Here is a 17,243-nt window from a genome sequence, read left to right as displayed (position 1 = left end):
CAGTGACTAGTGGTGTTGCACACGGACACCTTTTCTTTATGATTTTTTTAATAAATGGATGAGAAAATGGAGAGAGACATCCAGCAAGATGTTACGTAGCCTCAGCAGTGGTGTTGCTTTGGCCTTATCCTGCTAAATGTCTATCCACTGGCCAGAACACCCTAGGGAGGGGCATTTAATATGGCTGATATTCAGAGGTTTCTCTGAACAATTCTGGGAAATCCCAGTACGACTGGGGTCTATCATTGTACCCAACCAGAGTCCAATGACTGACAGGAGTAACTGGTACACTGGCATTGGTCAATCAGCAAGTCATGGGCTTACAGCATAAACCTGGGCAGCAAAAGTTTGGGCTGCATTTGGAAATGCTGGCTACAGCCAACATCATTCAGCCCAAAAGATGGCAAGGTCCAGTGTTCTTTGACATCCATCGCTTCAGCGACATCCAATTTAACCTGACTGCATCTCAGATTACCATAGGCTTCCTTAAAGTTCGAGTGTCTTTGAAAACCTAGATTTCTATCTCAAATCAAGTAACATATTGTCCTTTGTAATTATTTCCAATTCTTCATTTATAATGTATTATACTTTTTGCTAATTGGTTTGCCATTAAAGAATTACTTATGTTAGTTCACGTTTTATATTGAAATCTGGATGAATTTATTGAGATGATCATATCTCTGACCCTCTCATTTATTCTTGAAAGGAACCAATACTTCTCTGCTGCATCGGTCTAAGACTAGCTCCGTTTTCACACTGTCAGTAATGGTAAATCAGGCTAAATGATGAACAATTAACTATAATTGTTAAAGTGAGTGACTTCACCTGCATAGGAAGCAGGATAATTTCATGAAAACATGGATTGCAGAAATTATCCAAATGAGCTGAATGCTTGTTAAAAGATTAGCTCATGGGGCAGAAATATTTAATTGTAGACATTTTACAGAGGATAAGGAGAAGACAATCTAATCTCAGGCAGAATATGCATTGATTTGCATGCTTCCTGAGCCCGAGATTGAAGAAATATTCACGAAATAATGACTCAAAATTTTCCCATTATTTGCTATGTCAGAATTCACAGAAACGTTCTTTTACTGTCAATCCTGTTTGAAAATCTGTATTATCTGGTGTAATTGGTTTAGCAATGGATGTTTTAACATGGAGCAGAAATCACAACCTGCTGTTAATTATATTCGCTTTTGTAAGCACATAGTTCAAAAAAAGATTTATGGTAATATTGTGCAAATATACAGTAAAATACTTACAGTTATGAAAGAGGCCTTTGGGTCCATGCCAGTTCCCCAAGGGAAGCAATCCCAAAACCTGTAGTCCCAATCTCACTTCCTTATTTCCCTATACCTCTGAAACTTATTCTCTCTCACACATTCCCACCAACTCCCCTTCAATTCTTTTTTGCCATGTACCTACACCAAGAGGCAAATTAGAATTGCCAGTTCACTTGACTGATCTTTTCGAAAGCAGAACACTTGGACCATGGAGTGTTTAAGGAGAGAGCGTGAAATCTCCACACAGGAACCACCCTGTTCAAGAGTGAAACCATCCCCCTTGAGAACTGAAGCAGCAGCTCTAAATGGTGTGCCCCTAAACGGCTCTACTTTTTTTTGTCTTGCAACTTCTTGATCTCATGTCAGTTTCTGTTGCATCCATGGCAGACAGTGCTTCCATCATAGTAATATGCTGTTGTATACAGTTATGGTCACAAATGTACAAGAGGGATATCGATAAGCTGGAAAGCAACACCTACAACACGCTGGAGGAACCCAGCAGGTCAGGCTGCATCTGTGGAAACATTTCCACGGATGCTGCCCGACCTGCTGAGTTCCTCCAGCGTGTTGTGAGTGTTGCTTGGCCCCAGCATCTGCAGATTATTTTGTGTTTACAATAAGCTGGAAAGAATGCAGAGAAAGTTGACAAGGACGTTGCTGAGACTTGAGGATCGGAGTTATAAGGAAAGGTTGAGCAGGTTAGGCCTTTATCCCCAGAGCGCAGGAGAATGAAAGGGTATCTTATAGAGGTATACAGAACTGTGAGGAGTATAGATAGAGTAAGTACATGTCGACTTTATGCTGCGAGTGGGTGAGACTAGAACTAGAAGTCATAGATTTAGAATGAAAGGTGAAATGGAGAGAGTTTTAATCTCCCATAGGGATTTGCATGGAGTTTAGATCCCTTCCTTTCCAGCAAGCAGCAATATATCAAACTGTGCCTGGTATTGAGATCTCCACTGCAGCAACAGCAGAAGCCTCCCAAAATCTATCACTGGTGTCTACAGTACAGTATATGTTTGTTATGTAAGTTATATTAATATCATCAATGTTCTGGATATCCATGCTCTTGTGGGGGTTTTAAGGATTTTGGGACACTCAGACCAATCCTTCCTCTCAATAAGTAACCAGATTGCACTTTCAGAATGCTGTCATTGTGAGAGAATATGGATGATAGATGTTCCACAGAGACACTGACACCTGTAAAAAGTAATAAATTCTGGGCGATATTGCTGAGAAACTCATTTGGATGGGAGAATTACATAATGCACAATAAGATAAGCTAAATCAGAACTTCCTGAGACCCATGAGACTCCTGCCCGTCATGCACCACTGGGTCTAATTGACAGTGGCAGTCTGAGTGATCTTCACACTTGCTTACTTGTCGCTCTTTGGTTTGGTATCTGTTCTTGTAAGGATTGACAATGAAGACTTTTTGACTAAACCACAAGGATACAAACCTGATATCAGTTTGAAAAATGCCTTCATTCTCTTACATACTTCAGCTGTGAAGAGTCTACACAACTATAACTAAAAGCTTTCTGTTCCCCAATGCACGCTAATGAACTTATGAAGATCATATTTGTGTTCGCCCATTGTCGATGTTGATGAGGACCTTGACACCATTATGATGGTGTCGAGACTAGCGCGAGATTTGGATTTAAGTGAGGGAGAATCAGCCTCACTCTCTGCCCAATTCCCATCTGGATCCAGTGGCAGGACAGAGTCGAGACGGCTGGAGATGGGACTAGGTGCAGTGGATGACCAGGACGTCTTCCGTGTCTTGTCGTGCTCTACATGTTCCACAATGCTTGCAGAGACTGCCTTCTTGACTGTTGGACCTTCCATTGGTCTCGTCTGCTCAATCCGCCGGAGTCTGTCTTCACATGCTGGGATAGACAACTCCCTATCTCACCGAGGGTTTGAGACCCGTTGGCTACCCTCACCTGGTTTAGCCGGCTTGTTGAAGCCGTTGCCCAGGGTGTGGCTGCTGTCACATGCAAACAGCTACGGGGAGCCACAGGAGAGAGCTGAGTGCCAGGTGGGGACCAAAGGTGGGCTAACCGCCTTGAAAAAGGCATGACATGTTCCCCCACCAGAGGTGCTACCCCTCCCTGACACCCCATACAGCCCATATGAAGATCATATTTAGTGAAATGAGAAACTTATTACAAAAGATCTGAAGCAACAGAATTGTAATGAATTTCTATAGTACACTGTACTGGAATGCAATAATTGGCAGTTCTGCTGCAGAGGTGCTTAGAAAATATATAGGAACATAAGAAATAGATGCAAGAGGAAGTTGTTCCTTCTCTTTTGCATACTTTCTCATTCAATATGTTATGACTTGTTTTGTCACTCAGCACTGCTTTGCTGTCCAAACGCTCAAGCAAAACGCTATCTGGTCTTGTGCAATGAGTGAGGTAAAATTAACAACCTTGTAGTCAGCGATCCTCTTGGAAAGAGTGATCACAGTATGTTTGAATTTCTCATACCAATGGAGAGTGCAATAGTTTGATCTAAAACCATTGATTTATGGCTAAATAAGGGAGACTACAATGGGATGAGGGAGGAGCTGGTTAGTGTAGACTGGTGGGACAGTTGAGGAACAGTGGAAAAGATTTTTCACCATGCTCAACAAAAGTATTTTCCAATTAAAAACAAGGGCAGTAAAAGCAGGGAGAGCTAGATGTAGATAACAAAGGAAATAAATTAAGGAATTGAAATAAAAGGATCACACTGCTGTGCAGAGGGAATTGGGACTGTGTGTGCATGAACTGCAAAATGTTGGCTTGCAGATATATACTTACACTTTATTGTCGCCAAACAATTGATACTAGAACGTGCAATCATCATAGTGATATTTGATTCTGCACTTCCCGCTCCCTGGATTACAAATCGATAGTAAATATTAAAAATTTAAATTATAGATCATAAATAGAAAATATAAAAATGCAAAGTAAGGTAGTGCAAAAAAAACAAGATGCAGGTCCGGATATTTGGAGGGTTTTACAACCCAGATCCGGGTCAGGATCCTTTAAGCAGTCTTATCGCAGTTGGAAAGAAGCTGTTCCCAAATCTGGCCGTATGAGTCTTCAAGCTCCTGAGCTTCTCCCGGAGGGAAGAGGGATGAAAAGCTTGTTGGCTGGGTGGGTCGTGTCCCTGATTACCCTGGCAGCACCGCTCCGACAGCGTGCGGTGTAAAGTGAGTCCACGGATGGAAGGTTGGTTTGTGTGATGTGCTGCGCCACGTTCATGAACTTCTGCAGCTTCTTTCGGTCTTGGACAGGACAACTTCCATACCAGGTTGTGATGCACCCTAGAAGAATGCTTTCTACGGTGCATCTAAAAATTAGTGAGGGTTTTAGGGGACAGGCCAAATTTCTTTAGTTTTCTCAGGAAGTGAAGGCGCTGTTGGGCCTTCTTGGCAGTGGACTCTGCTTGGTTGGACCAAGTCAGGTCATTTGTGATATTGACCCCGAGGAATTTAAAGCTTTTGACCTGTTTCACTTGCGCACCACCGATGTAAATTGGGTTGTGCGGTCCGCTACTCCTTCTGAAGTCAACAACCAATTCCTTCGTCTTTCTGACGTTGAGGGATAGGTTATTGTCTTTGCACCATGCCACCAAGTTCTTAATTTCCTCTCTGTACTCAAACTCATTATTGCCCGAGATACGGCCTACAATTGTTGTGTCATCAGCAAAATTATATATTGAGTTTGATGGAAACTTGGCTGCACAATCATGTGTGTACAGTGAGTACAGCAGGGGGCTGAGTGCACAGCCTTGTGGGGCACCGGTGCTCAGAGTGATTGTAGAGAAGAGCTTGTCCCCTATTTTTACAGCCTGGGTCCTGTCTGTGAGGAAGTTGAAGATCCAGCTGCAGATCTGAGTGCTAAGGCCCAGATTCCGGAGCTTAGGAATCAGTTTATTTGGAATGATGGTATTAAAGGCAGAGCTGTAGTCAATGAAAAGGAGCCTTACGTATGTGTCTTTATTCTCCAGGTGTTCTAAGGAGGAATGTAGGGCTAGAGAGATGGCATCTGCCGTTGACCTGTTGCTCCGGTGGGCAAATTGCAAAGCGTTCAGGTTGACCGGTAGTCTGTGGTACTATATATACTACATATACTTTATACTATATATATATATATAGTATGAAGTATAAAGATACAACAGGTTATCAAGAAGGGACATGGAATATTCACCTTCATTGCTAGACAAATTGAATTAAAGAGCAGGGAGGTTATGCTGCAATTGGACAGGGTACCGGTGGTTCTGTAAAGTTCAGGTCTCCCTACTATGAGGAGCAATTGAGTCCCCGGGAGTATACGCACTGGAACTGAGAAGAATGAGAGAGGATTTTATAGAATCATATAAAATTATGGAAGGATAGATAAGACAGAGGCAGGAACGTTACTTCCTGTATTAAGTGAAACTAGAACTAGGGAACATAGTCTCAGGATTTGGGGGATTAGATTTAGGATGGAGATGAGAAGAAACTGCTTTTCCCAGAGAGTAATGAATCTGTGGAATCTCTGCCCAGAGAAGCAGTCGTGGCTACCTCATTAAATATATTTAAGACAGAGTTAGATTTTTGTATAGCAGACAAATTAAGGGTAATAGGGAAAAGGTGGATAGATGGAGTTGAGTCCATAGGCAGATCAACCATGATCTTATTGAATGGTGGAGCAGACTCGGCAGGCCAGACAATCCACTCCTGCTTCTATTTCTTATGTTCTAATGTTCTTATATCCCTTGATTTTCTTAATATTTAAACATATATTTTCTGTCTTGAGTGACTGAAACACCACAGCCCTAATTTCAATTGTTTTCTATCCTTTGTGTCGGAACACAAAATATTCTCAAATCTGTCCTATGTGGCTAACCGCTTATCTTGAGACTAACAGCCTTGGTTTTGCCTACCTCAGCAAAGGGAAACATCAGATCAGCAAGTACTCTGCTAAATCCTTTAAGATAACTGCACACTTCAATGAGATCACCTCTCATTATTTTAAATTCTTGAGACTGTAGGGCCCTGTCATCGTTCACACTCCCAGGTTACCATTCAAATGGATTGTGGTCATGGTAACGGTCCTGGAGCATGGGAGTACCTTGACCAAAATGCTTAGGCAATTCATTCACAAAACGAAATGAGATTTTCCATGGCGAAGCCATCGAACAATCACAATTTAGGTACAAAATCATTTAAGAGTAGATACTTACGTTATGCATAATATTCTTGTCTCAATTGGCTAACTCTAGGCTTTTGATGATTGAAGACTCAAAACAGGTGTTAAATTATCTTGTCTGAAAAGAAACAAATATAATGGGGAGCCTGATGGACTTTGGGAGAGAACTAGTTTATTTTGTAACTTCTAAGGGTATATAAACCCCAGACAAATCTCCAGCAGAGCACAAGTGAGACTCAAGAAGGCTGAGTGGCTGAAGAAAGAGTGTAAGGTGAGAAGCATATAGTCTCTTTAATCTATTGTATTCTTGTGAATGGTCTGACGATAATGTAATCTACACTTGATCAAATGAAATAACCAAAATGATAACTGAAGTAACCTTAGTGATTTAACAGAGCAATGAAAATCTTTCTGGGTAGAAAGGTTGTACCATAAAATTGTGTCATGTAATTTATTGGTTTGTGCGATAGGAAACTAAAGGAGTGGCACAGTGGCTCAGTTAGTAGAGCTGCTGCCTCACAGCTCCAGAGACCCAAGTTCGATCCTGACCTCCAGTACCATGTATGTGGAGTTTGCACATCCTCCCTGTAACCATGTAGATTTCCTCCTTGTGCTCCTGTTTTCTTCCACAGGCTGGAGTAGTGCATGTACATAGATTAATAGGTCACTGTAAATTTTGTGAGTGGTAGAATCTTTGGGGGGGGGGGGGTTGTGGAGTGGAATTGATGGAAATGGCAGTGTTGTAGGGTGATCTGTGAATAGGAGAGTTAGTAAGGGAATGGGATTGCTTTATGAGCTGGCATAAACTTGATGGGCTGAACAGCCTCCTCTTATGTCAAAAGGAAATATGGAAATCAATGAGGTTTAGATAATGGACCAGATGAATTAATAGAAAATGAATGGCTTTGTACCTTCACTTAAGCAGATAATGTTGGAACGACATGAATAATATGTGGTGTTTATTACAATAGAATTAATGATTTTACTTTCTAAGTTCAGTTATTTTGAAGATAAGTTCAGTAGAAGTCTCATCAACTGTGTTTCTCCACAAATTAATTAATAATAATCAGTGACAAACTTTCCTTCCTATTATTTGAATCAAGAAGTATAAATCTTGTTTCTTACTTTCCTGCAGAAGGAATAGATGGCTCTTTTATCTTCTTAAGCTGTGATTTCAGCTAGCCCGTGTCTACCCAACCGATTGCTGTCCCTGATCAGAATAGCAGCTCATGGCTATCCAGCCTCTGCTCGACAGGAAGGCAGGAACTGGGAGGCTGAGGGAACTGACCACGTCTTACACCTGAATGGTAACAATCACTTGTTTAGTTGAAGTGCTTAAATGGAGAAGAGGCCATGGCAAGCTCACACAAAAGGAATCACTGAAACAGGGAAAGAGAGGTGCAATTATACACTTACCTCATTGCTTCACTTAAATCTTATTACGTTTCTTCTAGCTCAGTCATTTTATACGTTAACATTTTTCCATGGAGCTTTCTCTCTTTGTGACGTGTGTCCTGGCTGTTATATCGAAGGCCTTGGCCAATCCAATCATAAATGAGGAATGGGAAATCTGGAAGCGGAGCTATGGGAAGATCTACTCTAGTATAGTAAAAGATACAGGCTGATATTCTACTGAAGTACTGAGATGTTATTGCATTGTTTTTGGGGTAGTTTGGGAGTTCTGTCTATTCTACATGCCCATTGTCAGCTAATGTTCTTCAGTCGGATGTGACGAAATCCAGCTTCACCATTTGAAGAATAACATCTCCACAGCATTTTTGATATTTAACACCAAGCAATGGTGGCAATTTGCCACTTATACAATCAAATTTGTAAGACAAAAAAATATAGTCAGGTCAGCAAAGTAGCCAGTCCTGATAGGTCATCAAGGAATGAGTCTGGAGAGACCTGGAGATGCATCAGAGACCCCCACCATCTAACCTGCTGATGCCTAAAGGACTGGAGAGATCTCCAAGTTAGCCAGTGAATGGCAAATTTGAATATCACCAGCCATTTTTATGTGATATTTGTGCATCCACTTGCTTTTAGCTTTTTTGAAGCTATGAGAATTATGTGTTTAATATAATGTTCTTAAGGAAAGAAATAGTCATAAAGCTGAGTTCACTTCCCAGTTTATGAAGCCAGTTAATAAAGTAAGGCATTAGGTGTTATTCAGACCATAAGACCATAAGACAGAGGAGCAGAATTAGGGCACTTAGCCCATAGAATCTCCTCTGCCATTCAATCATGGCTGATCCTTTTTTCCCCCTCCTCAACCCCATTCCCCGGCCTTCTCCCCATAACCTTTGACTCCATGTCCAATCAAAAAGCTATCAATCTCCGCTTTAAATACACCCAATGACCTGGCCTCTACAGCTGTCTGTGTCAACAAATTCCACAAATTCACCACGCTCTGGCAAAGAAATTTCTCCACATCTCTGTTTTAAATGATGCCACTCTATTTTGAGGCTGTGCCCTCTTGTACTAGACTCCCCCAGCATGGGAAACATCCTTTCCACATCTACTCTATCTAGGCCTTTCAACATTCGAAAGGTTTCAATGAGATCCCCCCTCATCCTTCTATATTCCAGCGAGTATAGACCCAGAGTCATCAAACATTCCTCGTGTGACAACCATTTCATTCCCGGAATTCTCCTTGTGAACCGCCTCTGGACCCTCTCCAATGCCAGCGCATCTTTTCTTAGAAGAGGAGCCCAAAACTGTTCACAATACTCAAGGTGAGGCATCACCAGTGCCTTGGAAAGCCTCAGTATTATATCCCTGCTCTTGTACTCAAGCCCTCTTGAAATGAATGCTAACATTGCATTTGCTTTCCTCGCCACTGATTCAACCTGCAAGTTAACCTTTAGGGTGTTCTGCACAAGGGTTCCCAAGTCCCTTTGCGTCTCAGATTTTTGGATTTTCTCCCTGTTTAGAAAATAGTCTGCACATTTATTTCTACTACCAAAGTGCATGACTATACATCTTCCTACATTGTATTTCATTTGCCACATTTTTGTCCATTCTCCCAATCTGTCTAAGTTCTTCTGCAGCCAACCTGTTTCCTCAACACTACCTGCCCCTCCACCAATTTTCATATCATCTGCAAACTTGGTAACAAAGCTACCTTTTCCATCATAAAAAGAAGCAGTCCTCACACTGACTCCTGTGGAACACCAATAGTCACTGGAAGCCAAACAGTCTAGGATCTTTTTGTTGTCACTCACTGCCGTCTACCCATCAGCCAATGCTTGAATCATGTTAGCAACTTTCCTGTAATACCATCGGTTCTTAATCTCCAGCCGTCTCGACTCTGTTTTGCCACTGGATCCAGATGGGAACTGGGAAGAGAGAGTGAGGCAGACGCTGCGCAGCTCTCCCTCACTTAAATCCAAATCACGCGCTAGTCTCGACACCATCATAATGGTGTCAAGGTCCTCATCAACGATGATGGACAAACACAAACTTGGTAAGCAGCCTCAGGTGTGACACCTTGTCAAAGGCCTTCTGAAAATCTAAATATACAACATCCACTGCATCATCTATCCTACTTGTTATCTCCTCAAATAATTCCAACAGGTTCGCCAAGTAAGATTTTCCCTTCAGGAAACCATGTTGACTTTGTCCTGTCTTGTCCTGTGTCACCAAGTACTCCATAACTTCATGCTCAACAATTGATTCCAACATCTTCCCAACCACTGAGGTCAGGCTAACTAATCTATAATTTCCTTTCTGCTGCCTGCCTCCTTTCTTAAAGAGTGGAGTGACATTTGCAATTCTCCAGTCCTCTGACACCATGCCAGTATCCAATGATTTTTGAAAGATCATTGCTAATGCCTCCAGAGTTTCTAACACTACCTTTTTCAGAACCCTAGGGTGTAGTTCACCTGGTCCCGGTGACTTGTGTACCCTTTTGGAGCACCTTCTCCCTTGTAATAGTAACTGCATTCACTTCTCTTCCTTCACACACTACAACATCTGGCACATTGCTAGTAGCTTCCACAGTGCAGATGATGCAAAAATGCTCATCTAGTTCATCTGCCACCTCCTTGTCCCCCATTAAAATTTTTCCGATCTCAGTTTCCAGCAATCCTATATCCATTCTAATCTCTCTTTTATTTTTTACATACTTGAAAAAGCTTTTACTATCCACTTTGATATTGTTTGCTAGCTTACTTTCATATTTCATCTTTTCCCTCCTAATGATTCTTATAGTTGCTCTCTGTAGGTTTTTAAAAGCTTTCCAATCCTCTATCTTCCCGCTAATTTTTGCTTCGTTGTATGCCCTCTCTTTTGCTTTTACATTAAATTTGACTTCCCTTGTCAGCCACAGTCATACTATTTGCCATTTGAGTATTTCTTTGTTTTTGTAATTCATCTGTCCTGCACCTTCCTCAGTTTTCCCCAGAAACTCAAGCTATTACTGCTCTGCTGTCATCCCCGCCAGCAGTTCCTTCCAATTTACTTAGGCCACCTCCTCTCTCAACCACTAATTTCCTTTACTCCACTGAAATACTGCTATGTCAGACTTCGCTTTCTCCCGAGATTGTACATTAGCCCTATCTAAACATACCTTGTGCAGGAAGAAGATCAGGCAAGGCAAGCAGTGTGGCTGGAAAACCTGGAGAAGATCCAAGCTCACAATATTCCGTATAGTCAAGGAAATGCCTCCTATAAAATGGAAATGAATTAGTTTGGTGATCTGGCAAGTAATGTTTATAACCGATATTCAGATTTCTTGCTTTGATGTAAGTTATTTTCTGGATTTTGTTCACTTGTTTTTGTGCCATATTTAAGATAAGTCAATACCTCCGCTATTCTTTCTTTCATCTTGCTTTCTGGGAATGTATTTGGAGAATAGTTAATGTTTCTTGGTAATATCTCTTGCTATATTTCTGCTTTAACACACACACAAAATGCTGGAGGAAATCAGCAGGTCAGGCAGCATCTGTGGAAAGGAATAAACAGTTGATGTCTTGGGCCAAGACATTTCATCATGACTGGAAAGGAAGGGGGAAAGAAGCAAAATTAAGAAAGTAGGGAGAGGGAAATGGGTGCAATGTTGGCAAATGATATCTTCCTCACCCACCTATATTCTCCCACACCTGGCTTCACCTATCATTCCTTTCCACAGATGCTGCCTGACCTGCAGAGTTCTTCCAGCATTTTGTATGTTTTGTCTTTATATTCTTCTGGTTTAGTTTTTGTAGCTGGTTCAACCTTATAATTTGAAGATAATTATTAAAATTTCACCTACTATTTATATCTTTGTCTTACTGGCATTGAATATCTTGCCAATTTCTTCCTTATGAGAGTAGAAGCCAAAAATTCGATTATTTCCTTTGATAGATTTTGCCCTTTTTTCAGAATTTTTATCCATTGTTCATCTAAGAAGAAATATCATTGTTCTGTTATGTACAATTTTCTTTTGTGAATTATGAGATTATTGGACCAATATGAATGAGTTTTGCAGAAACAAATAGATCTTGCCTTTTTATACTTTGTGGAAATAATCTTGTAATAATAATTCCTTCTGGACATCCATAGAGTTGGTTCAGTTGTTCAGTAACCTGAGGTTGTACAAATTGGCAAATTACACCAATGAGGTATTATTTGATGTTGGACAAGAAGAACAGGATGAAGTTAAAGAAGTTGATGCTTTGCCCTCAAAAGTAGACTGGCGTAGTAAAAAATGGGTCACAACTGTAAAGGGTCACGTACCTTTGCCTTTTCACAAGGTTTGCTCCATTAAATTACGCAGAAAGGTTAGTTTGTCGGAGTCAGTAGGGGCTATAGAATGATTCATGTTAAATATTTTGTCTCTGAGGATTTTTAGTAGGCACAGGTGATTTATTGAAGAAGTTGTGCTTTACCCTTAAAAACAGACTGGCATTAAAACTTCTTCTTTGAGTACATTCTTGTTTGAGAAGATACTGGCAATGAGGTGATTATAGTACAATTAGGTGAAAAGTGTTACTCCAAATTGCATTGAAGTATATTTTCATGTTAGCTACCAAATTTCAGTTTTATAACTCCATGACCTTTGGAACCTCTTAATCTCCACATTCAGATCTAACTTTGTGGTTATCTGAAGGTATTGAAGGAACTTCAGACACAATATAATCAGAGCTGATTGATGGGGAATTTTAGAGTTTTAAATCATAGAATTACCTACAGGAAAAAACCATGCTGCAGTGGTCTTGAAATATGGTAGGAGACGGATAAGATAGGAAAAGAGAGTGGAGGTCGAGGGGTATAGTTATAGTGGGAATAAGGTGCTTGATTTGCAATCCAGAGGTCTGGATGAATGATGTTTGGACACGTTCAATTACCACCATCACACAAAAGGCATCTCAGGCACAGTTAAATTGCTAATAATGAATAATCTGGAATTAAAAAAGAATCTTGCCCCTGAATTGCTTGAAGTGGAAGAGACCCGTCTCCCTCAGCTGCCTGGCCTGTATATTTTTCCTGGTAGTTATCTCTTATCTTCTCACTGAGAAGGATGAGCATCCGTGATAGGGAAGGACAATAAATGGTCCCCTGCAAATGATGTTTTTTTGAACAAATAAAAGCAAATGGATTTGGAGTCTGGGTTCTCCTAGACCAGAAGGATAATGTGGATTGCACTGTTTTGCCACATTGATGATCTTGAGAAACTGCAGGAAGTCATAAGAGGAACGTACTACCCACGTGTTTTCCTCTGTCACCGTCGTCACCTTACACTTTTCTTGTTCTCAAGCCCTGAGAGCGGCTTCTGAGGGCTGGAATTCTGTTTGCAACAGTTGGTATGGTGGACCAGGGCTTTTGCTTTGTCATTGTGCAATGCATTGTTTTTAAGCAACTAAAAATGAATCAATTCATAGGAAAGTGCAGGAGTATGAAATTAAATAATTAGATGAACAACCTTGGTGCTTCTTGTCCTCATGGGAGCAGTTCCTACTATTCACACCATTATAATTCAATACAAGTAATAAACTTTGACAATCTCTAACTTACTTGCTTTTCCCTCAGGGCCGCTGTAATTCCTGCTATGCATTTAGTACTGTTGGTGCTCTGGAAGGACAACTGGCTAAGATAAAGCAGCAACACATGGAACTGAGTGAACAAAGTATCACTGACTGTTCTGCAAATAATAAGAATTATGGCTGCAGGGGTTGCTTGTCATATCATGCCTTTGAATGCATACGTGATCACGGCATTCAGACTCATAAATCATACCCATACAAAGCAAAGGTACATTCAATATCTAACTGTTTCCTCTTCATGTAATTTAACGCAGCTGACGCAACGATCTCTGGAGACGTTCCAGTTTAATGACAACATTCAACAACTTGTGTTTTCAGAAGTCAGTTAATCTTATATGAAATCATAGTCAGAAGCCACTCTAAAAGTTTGGAGTTGGGATGTCATTTATCCCCATAGTGGGCCAAGCACTTGATTATCACTTTCATTAAGTGGTTCTGTTTAAATTATAGTATCTTTCAGTGATGTTTATTCTTTCCTTAATCCTCTGCAGTCCTGCTGATGGTGATAAGAAGTTCTAGGAATTAGAAAATGACAATGAAGGAACAGAGGTATGTTACAACATGGAGTAGAACTTATGGGTGTTGATATTCCTTCTCACCAGTAGACTTGTGCATTTGGTAGGTGTGCCAGTGTAGCTGAGGTGAGTAATTGCAGTGTATTTTGTAGGTGGGCTACACTAAATCAGTGGAGAAGTGGATGTTTAGGAGGAGGAGTTTGGGAATTTTTATGCCTGCATCCTGTGGGAATAATAGAAGTCATCAGCAAGGGTTGGACAATGAAAGAATGGAAGTTTTTGTCCAATACAATGTGAAGGATTTTTAAGTTCATTGAAATTATTATTCATCAGTTTGTTAAAATGCATTTATTTCTTTTAATTACAGAAAAATAATAAATGCTTATTCAAGAGCAATAAGAGTGTCATCAGAATTAAGAAATTCAGAAGGTTTATGAACAATAAAGACAAAAAATTGGTTCAAATGGTTGCAGACGTTGGACCAATATCTGTACTTGTTCATTGTTCACATAGTAGCTGGAGGTTTTATAAGTCAGGTAAAGAACCTTGTAACCTTATATTCCTTCACTGTCATTCAGATCTCATTCCCCAATTATTCTTCAGAAGACGACTAGGAAGAAGAATGGAGATGTAAAATATTTTCAGAGTCTGGATTTGCTGTCATCATACCACTGCCTTCTCAAATTACATTCTCTCCTCGACTAACCACTTTTATTTTGCAGCCTCTCTTTCATTGATTGAAATCCTTCAATCCTTTATTGAACGGTGCCCGCTCTGACCACAAACCTTCAGCTTTCTCTTTACAAGAAGACTGTTTCTGTCTTCTTAATAAGAACATAGGAGCAGGAGAAGGCCACCAACCTCCCCAAGCATATCCCGCCATTCAGTAATGTCAAGGATGATCTATGCTGACCTCAACTATTCTGCTGTGCCAGCTTCCCGTAACTCTCTGTTCTCGATCTTTCAAATATTTGGCTATTTTAAATGTGGCAGAGAATTCCAGATATTCACTACCACCTGAGAGAGGAAATTTCTACAAATCTTGGCTTTAAATGACAGGGCAGATGGGACTAGCTTGGGCTGAATGAGTTGGGCTGAAAGGCGTTTCTCCCTGCTGTAAGATGCTCTGACTCTGTCTGCATTATCAAGCCCTTTTAGTGTCTTATATGCTAGAATAAGGTCATTGTTGTTCGAAATGATGTTGGCCCTGACTGCTAACTTTTTGTGATTCAAGCACTGAAAAATGTACCTCACTTTGAACTTCAGTAATTCGCAGTCTCACTCCAGTTAGATGACAATAGCCTTTTCATTCCTATTGAAACACATAACCTCACACTTCTCCACATTAGTGATTCTGGGACAAAACAACACATGATTGTACTCAGAGTTCACAATCTATTTGAACAAGATTTGAGATATGACTTCGGAACCGTTGACATCAGCAATAACTCTGACTGTTTTGCAGGTATCTATGACAACGTAAACTGTGACAAAAAGCATATTGATCATTTCGTTCTCTTGGTGGGATACGTGGATCAGAACCCAAAGAGTTTCTGGATTGTTAAAAACAGGTAAATAACTACTGTGGGTGAACATCTGTCAAGATGGTACACTTTTAAATCCTGGATATTTTATGAGAATGATACTGGTACCAAGTGCTGGGGATTCGAATTCCCAGTGAAGGGTGGATTAAGGTACAGAGACTTCACCTGAGTTGAAATTTTGTGGACCATATCAGAATCCATCTATTTTTCCACAGTAATGTTTACAACATAAGGGAATATGTTACTTGTCCTCTTGCTGTTTAAAGCTCTCTGACAAAATCCCTGACCTACCAGGTATCTTTTCATTCACATGAACATTCCTTTACATGGAAATATCTTGCCTTGTTTTGGCTCATCATAAAGTGAAATCTAGTGCTCTGACTGCCTCTGGTCAACTTCAGTTCAATCTCTGGCCAAATGCCAGGTAATGCTTCACCCTTGAATAGACTCTGTCCTGTCTTGAGCTGACATGGGAGCTCACTGCATTATCCAAGCAGCTGAAACCTTTGTCCTGTCCTTCGAGGGGCAACAATCTTTGGCTTCTGTTGAATGGATTTTCATTGGCTTACAACTAATCTATGGACAAAAATGAAATTAAACAGAATATGCTGGAAATGCTCAACGGGTCAGGTAGCATCTGCGGAGAGAGAAATGGAGTTAACATTTCAATTCAGACTATTCTAATGAAAGGTCCTCAACATGAAGCATTAATTCAGTTCCAGTATTCTGCTGAAAACTCCTAGTATCTTCTGAATTAATTTATATTTTTAGTATCAGCTGGTGTTGCATTGAACTATCCATGTCATATTACCTTGACATCCCCGAAATTTCAATGACCTAGCCATTTTGTCAGCATTTGCAGCTAAAGTCCATCCAAGCAAATTAAAAGAAAATGCATGCTTGGCATAAATAAACAAAAAAAAAGTAGAGTTTTCACTTTCAATGTGGGTAGAGTAGACTCAGATATTTGCGATTTTTCTTATTTTTTTATATAGCTGGGGAACATCCTGGGGTGAGAATGGTTACCTGAGAATTATTAAAGGCAACAGCATGTGTGAAATTAACTTTTGTGCTGCATATCCTGAAATCTGAAGATTTTAGACTTCAATAGCAGGAATGATTATTTTTAGAGGATAGACCATCTAGAAGTTGATTGATGTGAATAACATTATTGTAGCCTTTCTGAAATCTCTGTGATGATGATTCATTTGACTCTAGATGCTAGTTGAACGTGAATCCCTGATGATCAGCATATATAGTTATGTTACCTATTTTTCAAACCCTTGTTCATTTATTTTGTTCATGTAATAATGAATGTTTCAGTTAGCTTCTTGTGATCAATAAAGACAATTTTAATTGAATCTGATTTTTGTTGTCTACATTGGGTAAGCGAGTGAGATAGCTGATGCAATAAGAGAACAAAGAAGAGTTCTAATGATTTTCATGTGAGTTGGAGGAAACCACCATATATCCTGGTTTACTCCAACCAACTTTTTCCTAATAAGCGGTCTCCTTCAAGACCAATCTTCTTCCCACTTCAATAGCTCCTCGGCACAAATTTTGCCCTACTTGCCAATAAATCCATCTATTCCCATCCCATCAATAACAATGAGTACTGTCTGGAGTCTTTCCCAGGTTCCCTCATCTCCCCAACTCTTGTGTTCAAAAAAGGCATCCGTTA

The 17,243-nt window shown here is 40.3% G+C and overlaps 1 protein-coding gene across 1 annotated transcript; it reads left to right on the top strand.

Annotated features, from left to right (window-relative positions):
* Positions 1–9,922: 9,922 nt before the first annotated feature.
* LOC134337181 (procathepsin L-like) lies at positions 9,923–16,654 on the top strand. The gene is made up of 6 exons (XM_063032011.1): positions 9,923–9,944; positions 12,023–12,240; positions 13,490–13,711; positions 14,386–14,554; positions 15,484–15,589; positions 16,558–16,654. The coding sequence occupies exons 1-6, from the start codon at positions 9,923–9,925 to the stop codon at positions 16,652–16,654; spliced, it is 834 nt and encodes a 277-aa protein (XP_062888081.1).
* The last annotated feature ends 589 nt before the right edge of the window (positions 16,655–17,243 follow it).

Source organism: Mobula hypostoma, chromosome 24 (genome assembly GCF_963921235.1).
Source record: "Mobula hypostoma chromosome 24, sMobHyp1.1, whole genome shotgun sequence".
Taxonomy (NCBI): Eukaryota; Metazoa; Chordata; class Chondrichthyes; order Myliobatiformes; family Myliobatidae; genus Mobula; species Mobula hypostoma.
The sequence above is the reverse complement of the archived record's forward strand: the minus strand, read 5'-3'. Positions and strand labels throughout refer to the sequence as shown.

Coding starts and splice junctions, on each gene's coding strand:
- LOC134337181 (XM_063032011.1), top strand. CDS start 9,923: ATGATGGACAAACACAAACTTG. Junction 12,241..13,489: donor CCATTAAATTACGCAGAAAG/GTTAGTTTGTCG, acceptor CTTTTCCCTCAG/GGCCGCTGTAATTCCTGCTA. Junction 13,712..14,385: donor CATACCCATACAAAGCAAAG/GTACATTCAATA, acceptor TTTTAATTACAG/AAAAATAATAAATGCTTATT.